The sequence below is a fragment of the Anser cygnoides genome, chromosome 1 (genome assembly GCF_040182565.1).
Source record: "Anser cygnoides isolate HZ-2024a breed goose chromosome 1, Taihu_goose_T2T_genome, whole genome shotgun sequence".
Taxonomy (NCBI): Eukaryota; Metazoa; Chordata; class Aves; order Anseriformes; family Anatidae; genus Anser; species Anser cygnoides.
This window is the reverse complement of record NC_089873.1, coordinates 103,729,531-103,749,946: the sequence shown is the minus strand read 5'-3', so window position 1 is coordinate 103,749,946 and position 20,416 is coordinate 103,729,531. Positions and strand designations below refer to the sequence as shown.

The 20,416-nt window shown below is 40.8% G+C and overlaps 1 protein-coding gene across 3 annotated transcripts in view; it reads right to left on the bottom strand.

Annotated features, from left to right (window-relative positions):
• Positions 1 to 20,416, bottom strand: part of PRMT8 (protein arginine methyltransferase 8) — a 75,547-nt gene that overhangs the window by 12,034 nt on the left and 43,097 nt on the right. For all 3 annotated transcript variants that reach the window (XR_007159709.2, XM_013199977.3, XM_013199976.3), the window contains exons 4-7: positions 12,042 to 12,105; positions 6,738 to 6,880; positions 6,261 to 6,348; positions 1,183 to 1,298 (exon numbers count right to left, since the gene is read on the bottom strand). Coding sequence is in view for 2 of the 3 variants with exons in the window: in XM_013199977.3 (XP_013055431.1) it covers positions 1,183 to 1,298; positions 6,261 to 6,348; positions 6,738 to 6,880; positions 12,042 to 12,105 (411 nt within the window). In the remaining variant the exon portion in view is untranslated. The remainder of the gene's footprint in view (positions 1 to 1,182; positions 1,299 to 6,260; positions 6,349 to 6,737; positions 6,881 to 12,041; positions 12,106 to 20,416) is intronic.

The following is a 20,416-nucleotide window of genomic DNA, read 5'->3' as shown; positions in this document are numbered from 1 at the left end:
TATTCTCAAATTAGCATGCATCTTTTAAAACTGTTTATTACCAAAGAAACCAGTCCATTTTGCCACCTGATCTCTCGCTCTCCAGAGATATTTTATGGAATCTAAACAATTACTTATTTTCTGGCTTGGGCTGTTTTTAGACACAACTATCTTGTATTCCCTTTAGCACATATGTGTGCACAAAGAGTTTCTATCTTCTATTCCTTTTTGCTGTTTTCAGTAAAGGTTCTACAGACAACAGGTATGTCTTTATTTCTTGTGTATAGGAAAACTTAATATTGTGTTTATTATTGGCAAAAAAATTAAAAGAACAAAATGGAACTAAATCTTTGGGATAAATGAGCAAACTTTGGGCTTCATGTAACTGATCGTGCCACTGCTATTGAAGCAGACAGCCTTATTCATGTGAGTAGTCCCACATAACATGGGAGGAGTATTAGAGCTTTGCATTCCTGTAGGCCACAGTTTCTTAACATGGTCTTGTGAACAGAGAGTAGTGACCATTCTGTCTTATACGTAGAACAGGGGACAAGTTAATCCCTGGCTGCAGGTGTTGGGGCTGAAAGAGCACAGTAACATTCTCGATAAGGCTAAAAATTAGAAATTTGCACAAAAACTAGGTTCCAATTCTGATCTCATGTTCTGGAATAAACTAGTGTTATTTCCCCAGAGCTGACCAATTCAGAAATCAATGCTTCAGTCTTTTTTACTCCAAACAATTAAAATAGCCTTTTTCAGCAGCTTGCTATCAGTAATTTTCAACCTCTATTTACAAGGTAAGGCAATTAAAATTCATATCTAAAAATACCATGTATCTATTTATCCAGTATTTGGACATGTATTATTATAAAAGTCTTAAGTTACAGCTTGACATCCACTTATAGAAGTAGCCAGATAAGTACAGAGTCAAAAGAAGCATCTCACTTTTGGGTATTCCATAAGGAGTCAAGATATTAATATTCTTGTTCTGCTCAGTGGACAGCTATGCATGTACAACATACCAGTACTAATTTAAAACTTTGTACAGTTTTCCTTCTTACTGTGATAGAATTCTATGATGATTGCTTCTGTAGCTGGTTAAAAGCATACAAAAATATTAGTAAAGCAAAAGCAGAAGGTCTCCAAAGAATTATACAGTTAGATATAAACATTCATAATTAGGTGTATTTGGAATTACCAAACCTTTATTAAACAGGCATTGGTCACCACTTGCTTTGGATCTACTATGTCCACCAGAGGCTCCTTCATGGCAACATCCCTAATACAGGTCATGTCAAAGCCGTACACATTCTCCCACCCTGTCAATGCAAATAGATGTGTCAAAGATCAGCAGTAATAATAAAAATATTTTTTTGTTTCTCAAAGCGTATTTCCTTTGAAATTATTTGTACGATCAGCTAAATTTCAGTTTTCCTCATTAACTCTTTGCTTGCTGCCACAGTAGTCTATATCATATTTTATGGATAAAGCAGTCACAGCAAAATAACTGTCGATGTATATCTTTCAATAAGTGGCCTTTGGTTTTGGGTATCCTCCCTATGCTATATTATATGAGATTTGTTGTAGATTTTCAGAGTTTTGGATATTTGAGAGTTTTGCCCCAAATCACATAATATAGCATGTCAGGTTGAGACTTGGGAATAGCCTTCAGAAGTATTTCCTATTCCTTCTGGGTTGTATTTCCTTATTTTTGTAGTTTGTTATTTGGTTAGCACTTTGTATACATACTCTTTTAATTATCTAAGTAATTTTTAGTTTTATGAAGCAAATTACTGAAAGGAGTAGAATTACATGTGTATTTCAATATTTGGAGGATCCAAGCTTTAATCTGCATGTACACTATGACTAAAAGCAAAAATATCCTCCTTCTAAACTATTTAAAAGCCATGCCGATCTTCTGTGTTTGAACTTTTCTGATTGTCCCAACAAATGCCTCTTGCGTGTTTTTTTTTTGTTTGTTTGTTTTTTGAACAAACAGTACCCTAGGAAACAGTACAGTGGATCTGCTTATAAATCTCTTCACAAAATGAAAACAAAAGCCTGAAAAAAGTGAAATGCTGGTCTTATGAATCATCTGAATCAAGTTCCATTCAGCAATCCATTTGAAAGACTGAAAAGAAAGCCACAAAGTTGTTGTGGGCTACAGCCTGTACTGAGTAGAAGGCCAGCTAGAAAAATTCAGTGAACATTTAAAAAAATGTTTGAAAACAAGTAAAGTATGCAAGTTTGAAATGTCTTTTTTTTTTTTTTTCTTTTCTCCTCTGAACATAGCATTTATGCTACCAGTGTTCCTAGTGGGCTATGAGTAAAAATGAAGTATGAGCAAAAAAAATCTCTGTGGTTCTAAATGGGAGCTAAACTGGACATGAATAGTTCTCTGATATGTTACCTTTTTGTTGGGCTGTTAGTTTCTCAACATTTCAGGGGGGTTGGTGATCAAAATGTTAGTTTCTGGTACTGTGACTATATGGGAACTTCAGATTACATTTACAGAAGCCGTTTGTTTTTATGTGTTTACTTAGAAAAGATTAACAAGGAAAGCCTGAAGAAAAAGTTCATTAACAGAGTTGAGGTCTCCATCACTTGATGTACTTCAGCCTAGATAGGATGCCTTTGAATATATACCACAGTCTATATTAGAAATATATCAAAGGAGTTACAAGATAAAATTCTGTTTTACATTTTGCAGGAAATCAAATTGACTACAGTAGCCTTCTGTGGCATTAAGTGTTTGGGAAATCAGAATTAATTTGAAGTTTTCTGAGTGCACTTTGAAATACTCAGCCCTGCCTCTCTTGGGAATACAAGACTCTGTCTCCCATCTTAAGAGAGGAAAAAATGAAATGTAAGGAGACACCATCAAGGAGTTATAAACCAAAAAGAGAAACAAAAACAAGGCAGCAATGCATATAGGTAGAGAGACAGAAATAATTGAATACAGAGTAAACAATGGAGGTATAAAAAGAGAGGACCAATCAGGTGAAACCAGAAAAGAATGTGTCTTAAAAGAAAATAAAATTTTAGAAAAAAAAAAAAAGCCTGAAGCTTTTTTAAATTATGGTAAAAAAAAAAGAGTTAAAAACAGGTGCATTGTCTGTGAGAAAAGAAAAAGGCTCAAGGCCTAGAAAGGAATGAGTTCAAAATAGAGATGAAAAAAGGGAATTTTTAATCCTGTGGCTTTGATTCTTTTACAGAATGAATGCCATAAGCATCCTTCTGAATCTATAAATTTTGTAATGAATTTAGCTGTCAAGGTCACCACAAAAGTGAAGAGAAAAAATCTAGGCTGTACTTGAGGAGTTGATATAATTTTCCCTTGCACTTACAGAGACCTTTTTTTTACCACCCCACTACACTGGGATTCCTTTGGCCCAAGGTAGCTTTGGCATATGCATTGGCAATTCTAACTATCGCAACTGAATTTGATTAGAGAAACAGTAAACTTCTTTTTCTGAGAGGCTCTTGAGTAGAAAAGAATGCAGAGTTAGCATTTTTATCTGCAGGTTGGCTGGACCCACAAATGTTACAGAAGCTTATATTCTTAATAGAGCTGTTTAGGCATTTTTGTGATTTTTTTTTTCCATAACAGAAAATACCTTTATGTGAAATTGACCCACTCTAAAAAGTAAATTAATATGAGCCAAATTAAAAAGGAAAACTGAAACAATGTAGAATTTGCTCATACTATCAAAACCATTTTTTAGGAAGGACCTCTCTGAAAGGCGATGCAGCCCATAGCCCATCTGAAGTGCCTCTACACCAATGTACACAGTATGGGAAAACAAGCAGGAAGAGTTGGAAGCCACGGTGCAATTAGAAAACTGTGATTGGATTGCTATCACGGAAATGTGGTAGGACAAATCACACTGATGGAACATATCACCTCTGCAAATGAGGATGGAGAACTGGTAATGACAGATGTGGAGAAGGCAGAGGTACTTGACAAATTCTTTGCCTCAGTCTTAGTGGTCAGGCTTCCCACATCTCTCGAGTCCCTGAACCTCTAGGTGGGGGCTGGGGGAACAGAGTCCCTCTCACTGTAAGCGAAGAGCAAGTTTGGGACCTCCTGACGCAACTTAACAACTACAAGCCTATTGGCATGCAGTTCTTAAGACATGCAGTTCAGAAAGTCCAAGGTGCTGCACCTGGGTCGGAGCAATCCCAGACAGTAGTATAGACTGGGAGAAGCACTCACTAAGAGCAGCCCTGCGGAGAAAGACTTGGGGGGTTCTGGTGGACAAAAGTCTCAATGTGAGCCAGCAGTGCATCCTTGCAGCCCAGAAGACCAACTGCATCCTGGGCTGCATCAAAAGAGGTGTGACCAGCAGGTCGAGGGAGGTGATTGTCCCCCTCTGCTCTGCCCTTTGTGAGGCCCCACTTGGAGTGCTGCATCCAGGTTTGGGGCTCCAAGCACAAGAAACATGTGGACCTGTTCGAGCGAGTCCAGAGGAGGTCTACAAAGATGATCAGAGGACTGGAGCACCTCTCCTATGGAGAAAGGATGAGAGAGCTGGGGATGGTCAGTCTGGAGAAGAAAGGGCTCCAGGGAGACCTCATTGCAGCCTTTCAGTACTTAAAGGGGTCTTACAAAAAAGATGGAGAAGGACTCCTTACTCAGGTAGATAATGATAGGACAAGGGGAATGGTCTTAAACTAAAAGTGGATAGATTTAGCCCAGACATGAGGAGGAAATTCTTCACTGTAAGGGTGGTGAAGCAGTGGAACAGCTTGCCAAGGGAAGCTGTGAATGCCCCCATCCCTGGAGGTGTTCAAGGTCAGGATGGACGAAGCCTTGGCCAACCTGATCTACTGAGGGTTGGAGTTAGATGATCTTTAAGGTCCCTTCCAACCTGAGCCATTCTATGATTCTATTATGACGAAATAGATTCAAAACTTGAGAGAGCTAGGGGAGAACAAGTTGAACCTGAGCCCAGTGTATGGCACTATAGTGATAAAAGTGAACCACATACTGAGGAGATATGAGACATTTCCAGGAAAAATGGGTTTTCTTAGCCTGGCACAGTGAAGTTTAATGAAGGGATCTAATTGCTCTCTGCTACCATAGAAAGATAGAAAAAAATCAGATTCATTTCAGGTAAAGAGGAATAATAAAGTTTCAGCAAGGAAAATTATGACTAGACATTCACAATGTTTGCTCCTGAATGTGCTTCAGCATTAGCACAAGTGCCCAGAGAAGTTACGGAAGCCTTATCACTGGATTCTGCAGGACAGGCTTTGGAGTGACCTGACTTGAATTTGAAATCTGGTGTGCTTTGAGCAGAAGGCTGGACTAGATGACCTCTACAGGTCAATTAACGTATGAGTTATTCAATGAAACTTAAAGGGAAAAGAAAAAAACAAAACAAAACAAAAACAACAACAACAAAAAACACATTTTAAATGTAAATGAAATGTGAATTTTATGCTTTTGTGAATTAAAAGCAAAAAAATTTATAATTTTTTTTTCACATCAAAGTGAACGGAATATTCTGACCCTTATTTTTCATTTTAAAATTCTCACGTATTGTGTTTTAAAAACCATTACATGTTTTTTCTTCTTGACAAGCTTATTATTGAGATATAATTTATTCTAAGGTTATTTCATAACCTTTACAATTTAATTGCATCTTATTAATTATTCTGTTGTTCTTGTTATTTTAAATACAAAAAATTCAGCACCTGAATGGCAAGAATTCTCTTTTTGATAGTGTTCACTACCAAAGGGGTGATAGTTTTAAACTAAAAGATGGTAGATTTACTTCCATCCCTGGAGGTATTCAAGGCCAGGCTGGATGGGGCCTTGGCCAACCTGATCTAGTGGGAGGTGTCCCTGCCCATGGCCTGGGCAGTAGGAATTAGATGATCTTTAAGGTCTCTTCCAACACAAATCATTCTATGACTCTAACTTTAATGGCAATTATGTGGGATGATATATTTACTAAAACAACAACAAAACTAAACCTTCTAAAATACACATTGTAAAATACATGTAGAGGTATCAGTATAACTCTAAATAAGGTCTACATCATTTATTCACATATCTTCCGTTTGTGTGCTTTAAATTACTGAAAGTTTCCCAGATTTATCACAAGGTTAGAGTTTTCTTAATTTTTATGTTTATATTGGGATTCTGGCCCGGTTAGTATGATTTCTTGGCTTTTGCAAAACTTTGTCATTGAAGAGATTAAATCAGGCCACTGTAAGTCAAATATTTCAGTGAAATAACAATAGAAAGTGTTTATTGTTAGGCATGTACTCACAGTGAATTTTGAAGTCCTTGTACTGTCTGTCTTCAATTGCTACCACGTACAAAGCAGCTCGGTCTGGAAACATTAGCCCTCCTGGTTTCTGTTGATGAATTGTGGGGAAATGGATCTCGTAATCTATTCACCTGACAAAGACATCACATTTTGAACTGCACATACGAAAAACAGACAAGCACCCCTTGCATGCCTTTACTGTTTTCCTTCAGATTGTCACATCAGCTTTAATCTCAGCAATTCTTGCAGCCTGTGGCAATGTCATTAGATAGTGTCTATATGAATTACATCAGCAGTCAATCAAAACCAAATCTCTTTTACTGAGATTCCCTTTGTTAATCTCTTTGTTAAAGCCTAAGAAATTGCATTTGGAGATGTAATTGTCTCTTGTTATGGGGACAGTAGCAGAGGAAGGCTTGTAGTCAGAAAATAAGTGCTGATTGTTCCAGAAAGGAGCATAACATGCAAAGCACCTACCAGCCACTTGTCTCGTGCGAAGATGACTGTGTTTAACATTGACTCATAGAAAAGACAGTAACCCATCCACTCGCTGATGATGATGTCTACTTTATCCACAGGTAATTCAACTTCTTCCACTTTACCTTTAAATATTGTGATTACTGAAAAAAGAATCCAAAGAAATATGTTTCACATAATAAAACACCTGACTTTCTTGCTGGTGAATGACAGGTTGACCTTTTCAAAATCATTCTGTTCTTGAATGCCTGTAGATTAGGGGTGACCTCATGTGACTCAAAGGATTTATACACTAAAGCTCTCTGCAGTAAGTACAATAAACACAAGTTTTAGCATCAGTATAAGAGGAAAAAAAAAAAAAAGCCCATAGATCAAAAACAACAGAAACAACAGAAAAATGAGGCCTTACCTGGTTTACCTGCATGATCTCATTTTACATGCCCTATGGAATTTAGTAGATTTCTAGATTACTAACTATTTAATGCAAAAATTCCACCTAGAATCCTTTAAACATTCTTGTAGGGTTACACATTCATGATCTCATTGTTGAGATATTAGAGATTTATGGAACTAGAACGTAATTATCATCTGCTTTTCAAATGTTATACTGGCTTCATAATGAGAGAACTGAGGCTTATTACATGAATTCTGGGGGCTGACTCAACTGAGAAAAGTCAAATTCAGCCTGACAGTATGCAATCAAGAAAACTTGTACAAACATGTTTCTGTAATTAAAAATGATTTTACTTTCTCTCTGCTTCATTATTTCATCTTTTATAACATACTGGTGTTCTCAGTCTGAATCTTCTCTCCAGTTTAGACATGGATGGCTTTCCACAGTTACCTAATGGGACTTCTAGAAAACATTGCTGCCAAATGTTCTGTCAACATATGAGTTTCAAGGAATTCAAAAAGCTTGACAGAAGTTTGATGTAACATAGTATCAGATTCTCAGAAACAATATATAACACAGCTCATTAAATTAATGGCAATACTGTAAACTACTTACATTAGAGTGGGGATGTTGCAAAAGTAGATCGACAGTCTATTAGCAGAACTAGTTTATAATAGTAGATATTTTACTTAAAGGAAAATTAAATACCAGTCTATATGTAGTTCACGTATAACAAATAATTTCCTGATAGGATCACTACACAATTCACCATTCTTGAAATTTTTGGATATATTTCAAAATATTTTCAAAATTATTCCAAATTCTCTAGAAAAAAATAATTTTCAGCTTATGTTCATCTGCTATTTATGTTGTTTGTTGCAGTGGACAAAATCTCATGGTGTTGTATTCTTCCTTCACAAAGTAACTGATGTGCTTTAAGTCTAGAAATAAAAATGCGAAGTGAAAATTTTACTTTCACTTACTATTGGACAGAATGACTGTATAACTCTTAATAACTGGTAATTTTTATTGATGGCAATTTTTATTGCTGAAAGTGCTCAACATTCAATTTGGGGTATATGAAGATACTTTCATTTAGCTAGAACTAGGTTAGCTGTTTGACCGTGGGAGTGTAGGCTGAGTGATTTTTAGAACATAACTGAGGAAAAAATGAGGTTTCATTTTGCCAAAATACATGCAGTATTGGTATTACTCTAACCATATGTGACTACTTTATTTGCAAACAAACTTTTAATCCAAAATAGCCCTCTAAGAAGTTGGGAAGTTCTGATTCAGACTGGTAACACAAAGTATCAGCTGATGAGAGGACTCTTTTTTCTGTTCTTTTTCAGACTGGAAAAGAACACAGTTCTCATTTCCATTCTCTAAACTCCTTCCTTTTGCAATTAGTAGTTCAATAGTTCATCTGTTGTATTGCAGACTCTTCATGTTTATAAGGTTCAGTCATTCTCTTTAGTTCTCTTTTCTCCTGAAAGAATTATTCTGGAGTCAATTTTAGCACTGTTAACAGCTGCCAGTGTAACACACCTGCAGACTTTGAAGCCATCTGTTAATACCTAGAACAGCCACAGTGTGAGCAGCAGCAAGACCAGTTCCTTCCACCTCCCTTTACTTCAAGGAATCATCACAAAACACCATGTGGGAACAAATTGTGCTGTCCCCAGCTGTATTGCATCTGTTCTGGAAACAGCAGTTTTTTTCTTGTTTCAACCCCTTTTCCTGAATCTGCATTTTTTATCAACAAATAGGTGGAAAAAAGGAAAAATTGCCATGAGCAATAATATCCTTTGGGTCAGTACTGCTAACATTAATATGAATGTGAATGTGTGTCAGTGTAAAATGTGTAAATTAGCCAGTGTCCTGCCACAGGAGAGTAGTCTCTGCTTCTTTATTCACACTTTCAAGGACTTGCTGCTGTTTAAATGAGGAAGAATGCCTGGAAAAAGTATGGACAAAGAAGCAGAGATAAATGCCATGTGAAACTTCTGGAGCACACTGGACCATTCTTGGAACAAATTAAACTCACTAAACCAGAATTAAACTCACTAAACCAGAGAGCTGAATCTGACAATGGAGCGGTCTACTAGACGACAGTGCCAGCACAATGTAAACCACAAGTAAGCGTAGGAAGGAAAGGGGAGTAGGAGACGGAGGACTTCTTCCTTTAAGCACAGGTGAGCTGAGGTGTTTCTCATTTCATTATAGCCTTACAACTTTGGACTGTATAGAAACAGTTACATCAGCAAAGATTCAGCTGTTTTATAATAGTTTCAGACTACTGATTCTTGGGATCAGTCTATCCATACTATAGAAAATCAAACCAAATACTTTGTAAGGGAGAATTACAGAGTCACAGATTATATTAGGTCTGGATCTATCACTAAATTTCAGATGTGTCTGCTTGTGAATTGGAACGTTGTCTATTCATGCTTTTCCCACAGAGGAAATTTATGTTGGTCATCTGTTCTTCAGAAATAAAACTAAAAATATATTTGACCCAATCTTCTGAAGTCAGAATTAAATAACTGAAGTGATCTGAAAAGTCAATTGTACCATAGGTTAGATTTTCTAAAATTCCATTTCCTTTCATAATGAATTTACCCTAAGGTCCTGCTCCAAGCATCAAGAAACTTTTTTTTTTTTTTTTGAAAACTCACTGTTTGAATATATGCACAATTCTTGTAGAGAATCAGCAAAACAAGAATGCTTTATGAATATATATGTTTATGTGCACATTGAGATCAATTCTTTCTAGACTGACAATTCTGTCTGAATTGTTAACAATTCAAAACTGTCATGGTCAAGTTCTATACAATGTATTCTGTTACTATGTCCCTTCACGTGCAATTCCTGGTGCTGGAAATCTAAACTAACACAAATTAATTTATGGTATGCTGGTTTATGTGGCAAGGGTTTGATAGCAAGGGGACTACAAAGGTGGCCTCTTTGAAAAGAGTCCAGAAGCTGCCCCATGTTAGATAAGAGCCAGTTCCAGCCAGCTCCAAAAGGGACCTGCTGCTGGCCAGAGCCAAGCCAATGAGAGACACCAGTTACACCTCTGTGAGAGCAGATTTAAGAAAGGGAAAAAGCTGCTGCAGGACAGCAGCTGGGAGAGAGGAGTGAGAAATAACCCTGCAGACACCAAGGTCAGTGCAGAAGGAGATGGAGGAGGTGCTCCAGGTGACAAAGCAGAAGTTCCCGTGGCCTGTGGAGAGGCCCATGGTGAAGCAGGCTGTCCCCCTGCAGCCCATGGAGTACCATGGCGGAGCAGATTTCCATGCTGCAGTCCATGTGTGGAGCAGGTGGATCAGGCCTGAAGGAGTCTGCAGCCCGTGGACAGCCTCTGCAGCAGCAGACTCCTGGTTGGAACTGATGCCTATGGTGAGAAGCCCATGCAGGAGCAGGTGATCTGGTGGAACTGCTGCCCATGGGTAACCCATAGCCTGCTCCTGAAAGACTGCACCCCATGGTATGGACTTATATTGGAGCAGTTCTTGAAGAGCTGCTCTTTGTGGGAAGCCCATGCAGGATCAGTTTAGGAAGGACTGCATCCTGTGGAAGGGTCCCCATGCTGGAGCAAGGGCAGAGAGTGACTGTGAAGGAGTGGTGGAGGCAAAGCATTAGGGACAGATTGCAGCCTCCATTCCAGCCCCCAACTGGAATCTGCTCTGCACTACAGGTGCAGACTAATCAAGCTGAGGTTTGACATTGTTTCAGTGCCTTCTCCCTATTGTGGAGGAGAGCATTTTCCAGACCTTTGCATCCTTCTTTTTGTGAGCCAGCTCTTACATACACTGTCTGCCTTATTATGTACCATGTCACTGTGATGTTCTTTGTGTGTTTTTTTTTTTTTTTCCACACTATTTGAATACACATGATGTATGAGAAACTCTCTTCCCAAACAGCTACTTGTTAGTCAGAAACTGGCAGTGATAGCAATAAAAATTAGGGCAGATCTAAAACAGAACAGGAAACTAGTCCTGAACGAGCACTTGCACAGCACCAGCATGGACACAGCTAAGAGGAGAGGAAAATGATACAGCCCAGCTAGTTGTAACCTGCTTTGCTCTGAAGAAAAGACAAGCTTCTCTAAAAAAATCCTTTAAACAAGAACTGTGTCACAACCTCAGTTAAAAAAGCCAGATTTCTTCAGGTTCTTACAAAGAGATCTTGTGTGTTGTGATTTGAAGAACTGAAGATATGAAATAGAGCTGGTTGGAGATTTTTTTTTTTGTTCAGAGTTTTCAATAGGTTGGGGGGCATTTTAATATTTTTAAAAACTTGAAATATTTCCACATCTCTGGGAAATTCAACAGGTTCCTTTCAAGAAAGAAAAAAAATTCAATGATATCATTAATGTGAGAATTGATTATTTTGATTTGTGTTTGTGTATTTCAGTAAGTTTTTTTCTTTTCTTTTAAATATCTATTTTGTAAGTCAGAAGTAACTCTGGTAAATCTGTATTGATTTGGAATACTTTTTGTTCATAACATCATTTAAATTTCAGTTTACGAAAGTGCATGTGTGTATGCATCTTGATTCCATTTATGAAATAAGGTGGAATTGAAATGGCAGATTTCATTTGAAAAGGGAATTCTGATGCTTGTTCAGCTCTAGTATGCAATCTTCTGACTGCTTTGCTAAATCAAACAGCTGGTAAGTCCCACTTACATCTGTTGTCTGTGAGCCTAGAAGTAAATGTAGAAGTAACTCCTCCTGTGAGGATTTGTTATAGTGCCTAGAATGAGTTTGTTTTCTTTTGTATTTATATAAATACATAATACAAAACTACCATTTATATATTAAGCATACAACATAAACAAGACAGAAAAAGTGAAAAACATTATCTCTTTTTTCTCCTAAAAAAATTATTTTTATATGTTCCTTACTGTTGTCCAAGTGGTTGGCCTTGATAATTTTTTCTGAGTAGTCAGATATACTTGAACATTCAATCTAGAAAAGAAAGAAGAAAAGCAAGAGAAAAGGTAATTGTGTTACAGACATCAGATATATGAATAGAATCAAAATCTACTGAAGGCAGCAGAGCCTGTACAGAGTGTGCAACTACTGATAAAGAGTAAATCAGATCTGTGTGTGCAGTATCATGATCAATTATACCTTAATATTTAAACAAAAGCTTGTATATGAGTTAAATTGACTCACATAGAAAGGATTGTTTTTAAAACTTGAAATGTGGAAAAAAGAGCTCCTAACTACAAGATTATATAACTTATAAATAACATTGTTTAATTTATTCCCAGTACCTCACAATATTATCCCCCCTTCAAAATCTGCTGAATCAATTAGCATGGTCATCTATTTCCTCATATATTTGAAAACAAAATACATTCAAACGTTGTGAATAATGTTAAAAAACAAACCATGACAATAATGGTCTGTTTCAAAAAGAACTTCTTTCAACCATGAAAATCTGTATTTGTCAATGCATGCTATCAAAAAAGAAGTCAGAAATTTTACACAGAAGAAATTATGGATATTATTGTATTTACAAAACCATCCAGATCTACGTCTTTTCTTATGACCAATTCTGTGCTTTTAGTAGGAAAGGAATTACAAAGTACCTCCCAGTTAAAGATTTGCCCTTAAATTTGAGCCCTAGCAAAAGAGCCCATGTTTGCAAAGACTTTTGATATCTTAGAGAAATGTTGCATTCCTTGAATCTTTTTTTTTTTTTTTTTGGCTCTTTTGGGTCAAAATTGCTGATAGTTGCCTAATCAATTCCTAATTTAGCTCTTTCAAATTTGACCTTCACCTTAAACTATTAATAACACTTCGTATAATCTTTGTCTATCATTTCCCTATGGCAATATCAAATAAAATTCTGTTATCTCATGGAAGTGTTTTTTATGTTCAGGGATTTTCAGTTATCTTCTAAAAGTCAAACTGTGCTTGACCTCTTTGCTGGCACTCATGAATGGCATGACAGCAAATGGAAGGACAAACAAATCCCCTATTCTTTTTATATAGCCCAGGAAACAGATAGTCATAATATCAATCCTTGTCCCCATGGGAACATGATCATTATTTTTGCTTAGTTTGCTTGTGGATGTAAACCACTCCTTAAGTTGTCTGACTCAATAGCCTGAACATAAACTAAAGTTGGCATATAGAAGGGACCGTCAGAAGGCCAGTCCAGGAAGAAGTCTGTCAGGAAGGGAAGAAACCCCTTCGGGAGAACCCTGTCCTTTTCCTACATCCAGCTTCTTCTTCCCATACAGTAAACTGTATGTTAAATGAAGAATGTAGCCACCTTCTCCAGCTGCTCCAGGCCAAGACCACTCCTGCCCTGCTGTCTGGGGGCCTAGAGACTCTGCCCAGACTGAGGCACGTGTCTGCTGCTTTCTCCTTGCAGGTTCAACCTGAGCACATACCCCAGTAGCACAGCTGAGTACATAGACAGAGACACACAGCCATGTAGATAGAGACAGGTCATGGACATGACTCGTCTCACAGGCTGCCCCTGCCAAGTGCTGCCTTCAACAACACTTAGACACAGTACTCACATAAAGCACAGACAGCTAAGTCCCCTTCTTTCTCTTTGGCTGTTAGAATAGAATTTCATTACTGCAGGCACACACACAAGCCCACGCTACTCACTAGTTAGTCCAGCTTAAAGTTTGGTAGTTAATACACACAAAGCCCACATATACCAGGTCTGGGCAAGATACAAGCTTTCAACTCCCTGCTCAGCAGCAGGCTTCAGGCACAAGGGCTGTGACCACTATTCCACCCTGCACTCACTTTGCTCATGTTCCAGTAGTTGGTCTTGGGAACAGTCAATGCTCCTGCTCCAAGGGTTGGGAGTAAAAGACCCCCACTTGCTCCTGTAGCTGATGCTAGGACCCCGCTTGCTCCAGTAGCAGACACCACAGGCTGAGGGCACCTACACCCCTGGTCAGACTCCAGTAGCTGGCACTAACTTCCACTCACCCACACACAGGTCTCACCAGGAACTGGTACTGAGGCCCCTGCACTTGGTCCGGCAGCTGGCACCACTGGCCAGGGGTGCCTGTTCCCCCAGTCTGACTACAGTAGCAGGCACCAGTCATCACTAACACAGACACAAAGGTCTTGCCTGTAGCTGGCACATAGTTCTTGCAGCAAACATACACACAGGAGAGACAATGGGAATATTCAGAGAGAGAGTTAAGAAAAGATTTAATGAGAAAATATAAGAAGGACAGGCTGCAGTGATCAGGTGCAGGGCTGACGCAAACAAATATACTGACGAATTCTGTTTTACCTATGACTTGTCCTTACATACCCTTTTCTACCTATCCCCCTTCTTTGTCCCTTTGGCCCCACCTTCCTCTGCACACCTCAAGTGGTTTGCAAAGTTCTGCAGCTTCCCACTCTGCTCCCAGGCTGACCCCTTCCTGGTTCCCACTTTTATCAGTTGCAAAATGTAGGTTGAACTTCCTGGAAGTGGTGCCTGGACATTGATAGCTCATCAGCCAGTGTGATGGGGAGCTTTGTTTATTGTCATTATCTCCATTTTGCTTTGTTAGGTCAGCAATTTTCGTTACTGTTCCCCCTTCTTTTTCTTATTATTATCCTGCTTTAGAGGTCCTCGGTCCAAAACCTTGCTTGCATCAACATTCCCACGTTTGGTCTCTTTCCTCATCAATCAGTACTACTGACCAGGTTTGTTTCTGGTTGTTGTCTCCCAGCTTATAAATCCTCAAACAGATAACCCTGAGGGAATAAATAGTCTCACATGCCCTCATCAATTAGTGTGACTGAACAGACTTTGCTCCCACCACTGCTTCCCTTTCTTATTAACCATAATTGCATCAGAAAAGGCCCTTGACCAGACCCCTTGAAGGAACACTCTCCTTCTACATACCCTTACACTGTATAGACTAAAAGCTTTGTCCATACCTACTGCCACTATAACACACTCACTTTTCCTATCTGTGTTCACATCTGTCCATTGACCATTCTTTTGGCTTTTTTTTGGGATGATTCTTAAATAACACGTGGGTATGTATGGGTTTGGGGTTGGCTTTCCAAACTTTCAAGAGAAAAGGTTGCAAAGGAATCAAAAATTCTATTTCATCAGTGGTTGCAAGATTCAGAAAATTAGCATAATTCCCAAAGAAGCAAAATCATCCCGCCGCCCCACCCCAAAAAAGGTCAAAAAACAAGGCTCAAATGCTCCAGGAAGGCAGATACATTTCAGAAAATAAACTTGCTTTAGGATGGTCAAAGATGTTAATCTGTATTTTGACTTGGGCTTTATACTGTGGTACTTTTTTTTTTTTTTTTTAAGGAACTCAGAACAAGAAAATACTTAATTCTGTAGGTGAAAAAATAGGAAAATAGCTCAGCTTTTTCAGCTTTTTCCCTGGTTCTCTTTCAACTCAATGATCTGCTTAAGTCTGTCAAATTTTGCAGAGCATTTGGATTTTATGAATGCTGTGTGTTCCAATAAAACATCTGTTTCTACAACTGTGTCTAGTTCATTGTGTGTATATTCACTCCTACTTTCAGTTTATTTTTCAGACATTAGTATAATGCTGTGACTATCTCCTCCTACTGAATCTTCTTCTGATACAGTTACCACATTGCCAGATTTCTTTTTCCCCTGGGTTGTGTCCTCACCACCACCTTTTTATCTAAATCAGTTAACGTCCACTGTGTACCTTGGTTTCATGTATCATTTTAACTCCTTATTACCAATACCGTCTTGTTTGTCTGAAAGTAACATAGAATTTGGATAGTTCTACTGCAGTGACTGGTCTGAATTTTGTATGACTAAATGCAGAAGATGAGCTAGGGTTTCAAGGGATAATTGAACTTATTTTTTCATCCATCGCTTCCCATTCCCAACCATGAACAGACATGCCAATCATATCTCTACATGTCCTACAACAGCTCCCCAGTTAGATGAACATCATCGTAGGTTCTGCTTTTATCACAGAATCATAGAATCATTCACATTGGAAAAGACCTCTAGGATCATCTAGTCCAACCTTTAACTTAGTACTAAAGGTCACACACCACGAAACCATGCTACTAAGTTCTAAATCTACACGTTTCTTGAAGACCTTCAGGGATAGTGACTTAACCACTTCCCTGGGCAGGGTGGCATGGGTGATACTGTTGTGGGTGTCTATTACAGGCCACCAGACCAGGATGAGGAAGTTGATGAGGCCTTCTACGGGCCACTGATAGCAGCCTCGCAATCACAGGCCCTGGTTATTGTGGGAGATTTTAACTGCCCTGATGTTTGCTGGAAGGCCTACTCAGCCAGCCATTCACAGTCCAGGAGGTTCCTCCAGTGCACTGATAACTTCCTGATGCAAATGGTGGATGAGCCAACTACGAGAGGAGTGTTGTTGGATCTTATTCTCACCACCACCCCCTCCTCTACCACCTCCTCTTCCTCCACCACCTCCTCTTCCTCCACCACCTCCTCCTCCTCCACCACCACCTCCTCCTCCTCCACCACCTCCTCCTCCTCCACAACCTCCTCCTCCTCCACTACCTCCTCCTCCTCCACCACCTCCTTCTCCTCCACAATTCTCCTTCTGTCACCAGCATTGCACACCGGTGTCTGCTGTGTTCTCACCTCTGCAGTTGAACAGCAGATACCCTCACTCCTTTCAGAGCATACAGGGAGCTTTATAAAGACCTAAAGGCATAACATTGTACTGAAAAGACCTCTATGTAACAAAAACAAACGAACAAACAAACAAACAAACAAACAAAAACCCACAACCCACAGAGTCAGTGAGATTGCAAGGACAATCAGTACAAGAAGGACATCGAGGCCCTGGAGTGTGTCCAGAGAAGGGCTACAAAGCTGGTGAACGGCCTTGAACACAAGTCCTGTGAGGAGCAGCTCAGAGAACTGGAGTTGTTTAGTCTGGAGAAGAAGAGGCTCAGCGGAGGCCTGGTTGCTCTCTCCAACGACCTGAAAGGAAGGTGTGGGGAGCTGGGGGTCGGTCTCTTCTCCCAGGTAACTAGTGAAAGGATTAGAGGGAATGGCCTCACGTTGCATCTGGGGAGGTTTAGGTTAGAAATTAGGAGACATTTCTTCTCAGAAGGAGTAGTCAGGCACTGGAACGGCTTGCCCAGAGAGCTGGTGGAGTCAATATTCCTGGGGGAGTTCAAGGAAAGGTTGGGCTTGGCACTTACAGACACGGTTTAGTGGGTGACATTGGTAATAGGGTGACAGTTATACCGGATGAACTTGGAGGTCTCTTCCAACCTTAATGATTCTATGATTCCTCCACCTCCTCTACCACCACCTCCTCCTCCTCCACCATCTTCTCCTCCTCCACCACCACCTCCTTCTCCACCACCATCTTCTCCTCCTCCACCACCACCTCCTTCTCCACCACCACCTCCTCCTCCACCACCACCTCCTCCACCACCATCTTCTCCTCCACCTCCACCTCCGCCACCACCACCACCACCATCACCTCATCCTCCTCCACCATCACCACCACCGCCGCCACCGCCACCACCACCACCACCTCCTCCTCTGCCACTGCCTCTGCCACCAGCTGCAGCACCATCTGCCATCTCCCCTCTGCAACACTCTGTCCCACTGCCCCCCTTTGGCCCTTATATAGGGAGGAGAAGCCATACCCACTATTGATGACAAGCCAGTTGCAAAACAGCTGACAATCGCTAGCCAGCCAATCAGGGGACAGGCAACGCATCACAGAGGGTCAGGAAGATGCTAGAACCAGCCAGCTGCTGCCTTACAGGGCCACAGTGCCATGGTCCTGCTGGGTGACAAATGGAACTAGAACTATGTGAGTTGGTTGTAGCTGGGTTTTGCACCAGTGGGGCAGCGCAATAGCAGTGGTGAAGACCGGGAGACCTCCCACCCCCTTAGTGAAATCGATGTGCTCCGCTCTCTCCCTTAAGTGCCTGTACACCAATGCATGTCGCTTGGGGAATAAGCAGGAGGAATTAGAAATCCGTGTTCACTCAGGAAATTATGACCTACCGGCAATTACAGAGACATGGTGGGACAGCTCACATGACTGGAATGTGGTCATGGTTGGCTATGTCCTTCTCAGGAAAGACAGACCAGCAAGGTGAGGTGGCGGAATAGCTTTTTGCGTGAAACAGCATCTACGTTGTAATGAGTACTGTCCAGGAGTGGATGAGGAGTGAGTTGAGAGTCTGTGGGTGAGAATTAAGGGACAGCCTGGCATGGGGGATACTGTTGTAGGTGTCTATTACAGGCCACCAGATCAGGATGAGGAAGTTGATGAGGCCTTCTACAGACAGCTGACAACAGCCTCACGAACACAGGCACTGGTTATTGTGGGGGATTATAACTACCCTGACATTTGCTGGAAGGCCTACTCAGCCAGCCATCCACAGCCCAGGAGGTTCCCTCAGTGTATTGATGATAACTTCCTGATGCAAATGGTGGAAGTGCCAACTAGGAGAGGAGCGATGCTGGATCTTATTCTTCACTAACAAGGAGGGACTGGTTGAAGTTGTGAAGGTTGAGGGCAGCCTTGGTTGCACCGACCATGAGATGGTGGAGTTTAGTATCTCATGTGGCAGGAACAGAGTACCAAGCAGAATTGCAACCCTGGACTTCAGTAGGTCTGACTTTGGCCTTTTCAAGCATTTGCTAGGGGAAATCCCATGGGACAAGGTACTTGAAGGAAAAGGAGCCCAAGATAGCTGGTTAGCGTTCAAGGACTGCTTCTTCCGAGCTCAAGAACAGGGCATCCCAGCAGGTAGGAAGTCAGGAAAGAGAGCCAGGAGACCTGCATGGTTAAACAGGGAACTTCTGGGCAAACTCAAGTGGAAGAGGGGAGTTTACAGATCATGGAAGGAGGGGCTGGCTACTTGGGAGGAATATAAGACTTGTCAGAGGATGTAGGGAGGCAACTAGGAAAGCTAAGGACTCCTTAGAATTAAACCTTGCAAGAGAGGTCAAGGACAACACAAAGGGCTTTTTCAAATACACTGCAGATAAAACTGACATTAGAGGCAATGTAGGCCCACTGATGAATGAGGTGGGTGCCCTGGTGACAGAAGATACAGGGAAGGCAGAGTTATTGAATGCCTTCTTTGTCTCTGTCTATACTGCTGGAGGCTTTCCTGAGGAGCCCTGTACCCCTGAGGCCCCAGAGAAAGTCAGGATAAAGGAGGAGTTTGCCTCAGTTGATGAGGAATGGGTTAAGGACCAATTAAGCAATCTGGACATCCATAAATCCATGGATCCTGATGAGATGCACCCAAGGGTGCTGAGGGAGCTGGTGGAAGTCATTGCGAGGCCACTCTTCATCATCTTTAGAAAGTTGTGGGGAAAAGGAGAGGTGCCTGAAGAATGGAGGAAAGCAAATATCAACCCGGTCTTCAAAAAGGGCAAGAAGGAAGACCCAGGTAACTATAGACCGGTCAGCCTCACCTCCATCCCTGGAAAGGTGATGGAACAACTTATCCTGGGTGCTCTCTCTAGGCATATCAAGGATAAAAGGGTCATTAGGGGCAGTCAACATGGCTTCACCAAGGGGATGTCGTGCTTGACCAATCTGATAGCCTTTTATGAGGATATAACCAGGTGGATAGATGATGGTAAAGCAGTGGATATGGTATATCTTGATTTCAGTAAAGCCTTTGACACTGTCTCCCACAGCATCCTCGCAGCTAATCTGAGGAAGTGTGGACTGGATGATTGGGTAGTGATGTGGACTGTGAACTGGCTGAAGAGAAGAAACCAGAGCATTGTGGTCAATGGGATGGAGTCTAGTTGGAGGCCTGTATCTAGTGGAGTCCCTCAAGGGTCAGTACTGAGACCAGTGTTGTTCAAGATATTCATCAACGACTTGGATGAGGGAATAGAGTGTGCTATCAGCAAGTTTGCAGATGGCACAAAACTGGGAGGAGTGGCTGACATGCAAGAAGGCTGTGCTGCCATCCAGTGAGACCTAGACAGGCTGGAGAGTTGGGCGGGGAGATATTTAATGAAATATAATGAGGGCAATTCTAGAGCCTTGCATCTGGGCAAGAACAACTCCAGTTACCAGTATAAACTGGGGACTGCCCTGCTGGAGAGCACTGAAGGGGAAAGGGACCTGGGAGTCCTGCATGAGCCAGTACTGTGCCCTTGTGTCCAAGAAGGCCAATGGCATCCTGGGATGTATTAGAAGGAGTGTAGTTAGTAGGTCGAGAGTTCTCCTCCCCCTCTACTCTGCCCTGGTGAGAACACATCTGGAATATTATATCCATATATATTTGCTGATGACACAAAACTGGG